Source organism: Pezoporus wallicus, unplaced genomic scaffold, assembly GCF_028554395.1.
Source record: "Pezoporus wallicus isolate ANWC-B61680 ecotype Strahan unplaced genomic scaffold, APGP_CSIRO_Pwel_v1 contig_3858, whole genome shotgun sequence".
Classification (NCBI taxonomy): domain Eukaryota; kingdom Metazoa; phylum Chordata; class Aves; order Psittaciformes; family Psittacidae; genus Pezoporus; species Pezoporus wallicus.
In genome coordinates, this window is record NW_026638754.1 from 725,001 (window position 1) to 727,500 (window position 2,500).

The 2,500-nt window shown below is 39.8% G+C and overlaps 1 protein-coding gene across 9 annotated transcripts in view; it reads left to right on the top strand.

Moving 5' to 3' along the window:
* Positions 1-2,500, top strand: part of FOXP2 (forkhead box P2) — a 417,586-nt gene that overhangs the window by 373,672 nt on the left and 41,414 nt on the right. For all 9 annotated transcript variants that reach the window (XM_057412171.1, XM_057412163.1, XM_057412167.1 and 6 more), the window contains one exon: positions 724-811. In XM_057412171.1, coding sequence (XP_057268154.1) covers positions 724-811 — 88 coding nt within the window. The remainder of the gene's footprint in view (positions 1-723; positions 812-2,500) is intronic.

Below are 2,500 nucleotides of genomic sequence, written 5' to 3' on the forward strand. Positions count from 1 at the left end.
CCTCCTGTGGAGCTAGCCAGTAAATCCACGTTTCAAAGGCAAAACTCCTCTGCTCCCTTTCTTCTTTAGGCTGATCCTTACATTTTCTTCTCACTGGAGCAGCAAACCCACTAGTAAAGCTCCAAAAGGGACTTCTTTGATCCTGGAAGAGAGAGAGAATAAACTGAAACCACTGTCCTTCAAAAAACCAGTGTTAGATGAGCTTTGACAAGTTGTAATCAATTGGAACATACAGTGGACAGACACTCGGGTCTGGGCTGTACTTCAGTTACAGACAGCCACTCACTGAGGGCCTCTTGCGCTGTTGCAGAGTGTAGTTTTGTTTTCCTAAAATGGCATGCATGGCCTGAACCCTTCCCAGGAAACTTGCTGTGTGATTAAGGTGTGGTTTCTGTTAATCTGCACCAGCAACAGGGAGTGGAAGTCAGTTCAGTCTCTACAAAATATTGATAACCAGTTACATTGGCCTTTAGATGGCATGTGACCTGGAAGATAAGAACTGGGTATCTGGCAGTCATCACTGACAAAATCTGTAGAACTAAATGAAATAATCCATTTTCTTATTTGGTATTGTTGTGTGTAAGGCATGCTCTAACTGGTTCTTTTTGCATAACTGCCATTGAAACTAATGGAAACCATATGCACAGGAGAGAAAAAATGGACTCATGAAGAAATTTTCCTTATCTTAGCACTGCCTTACCTAGTGTTCTTTTTCTTCTGCAGGCACCTTAACAATGAACATGCATTGGATGACAGAAGCACTGCTCAGTGTCGGGTGCAAATGCAAGTGGTTCAACAGTTAGAAATACAGGTTTGTTACATGGATGTATTATCTCCTTACTTGTTTACTATTAACCTAAACTAAATTGCAAATACTTGCCTTAGTGACTGTAGCTTAAAGCTACATTTTTCTTGCATCAGATTTGTTGACACTCATGAACAAGTGGGGTATTTTTACTTAAAGTTTTTTCACATTATAAATTATGCAATAATTTTCTAACATCAGCACTGTCTACAGTATTTTGCTTGAACTAAGACCCTGGTGCCATTGTGAATGGAAAATGCAGTCCCTGGAGCAGAGACTGAATCCAAGTCATCTTCAGTTCTTGAATTGCTGGGTCAGGACACCTCTTCCTTCTTCCCTTTCTGATCCAATGTTTGTCTATGCCATTCTGCAGAACAAACGAGTAGCAACCAAAAACCACCCAAAATCACTCCTAGGCTGATGGTGGGCATTTTTCTGTAAGCAGAAAGTGTTACATCAGATACAGTCCGGGAGGTCCCCAGGGAGTCTACAATCTGGAACCACATTACTCGAGCGCCCTGTTCAGGCTCTAACCATTAGAGGTCACTGCATCTATGTGAATGCTCCCTCCAGTTTATGCAAGTGTGCACCCAGGGCCTCACAGCATTGAGACTATACTTACCAGGCTACCGAGGCTGGGCACAAACCTCAGCAGCACAGAATGACTGTGGGGAACACTTCCACTGTGCTGTCACCGCTGGCCTCAGGAGTCAGAGGAGGGCATTTCTCAGGAGTCCAGACCCCTCTTGGGGCTGTTCAGAGGAGCACAAGGGACACAGAGAGGAACTGAGATTTTGTTGCCATATGTGGACAAAGGGTAAAAGCCTTTAAGGTTTCTTGCCTTTTTAGCGCATTGTCTCCTTCTCATGCATGTAAGAATATTTGTTCTTGTTTTAGACAAGGCAAACTGTTTGGGTCTTCTGTATTTTTGTACTGGAAACCCCAAGCAATAAGAAGAGTGTACAATAATGTAATTTATTGTCATTTCCCTTAAAATGAAAGTTTCATAAGCCCAGGAAAAGCTGCAGTTTCTTCTGTAAGATTTACAGGATACTGTTAGCTTAACTTGACTGTTAGGAATTTATGTAATGGCAAATTGCATGTCTCTAAAGTGTCACACATAATAATATGAAGCCAAGAAGAAACCTTTTTCCCACCTTCTACTTCAGATGTTCTTCAATTAAAGATACACTGAACAAATTATATTCATCATACCCAAAATACCTGCAGGTAGTTTACTCTTCTTAAAATTACTTACAGGTTCCTTTCCTTAGTCCAGTCTTGGTCTACAGGTGTAACTCTTAAACTGAATTAATGCAAGGAAGTACTAAAGAATTCTCTGGAAAATGGCAGCATTAAGCACCGAGTGATTCTCATTACAATTAATATTGCAATCTAATCATGTTGTAGGTATCCAAAGCCATATCAGTGGAATACTATTTTGAGCATTTCTTCTTGCAACCTAACTTATGGAAAAAATAAAAAATTACTCTTTTCATGTTGTAAGATACATTTTCCTCTTTTATGTTCTTTCTATCAACAAGTTACATATTTCAAACACTTCATCCTCTTTTTTTAAAAAAAATGGCAATTTGTTTGAGTCTAAAACTACAAATATTTAGGTGGCATATTAGCAGAAGATGGCATCAGTTGATTAAGAAAAGTGCAGGTTTCAGTAATGTCGTGTTTTCTAAC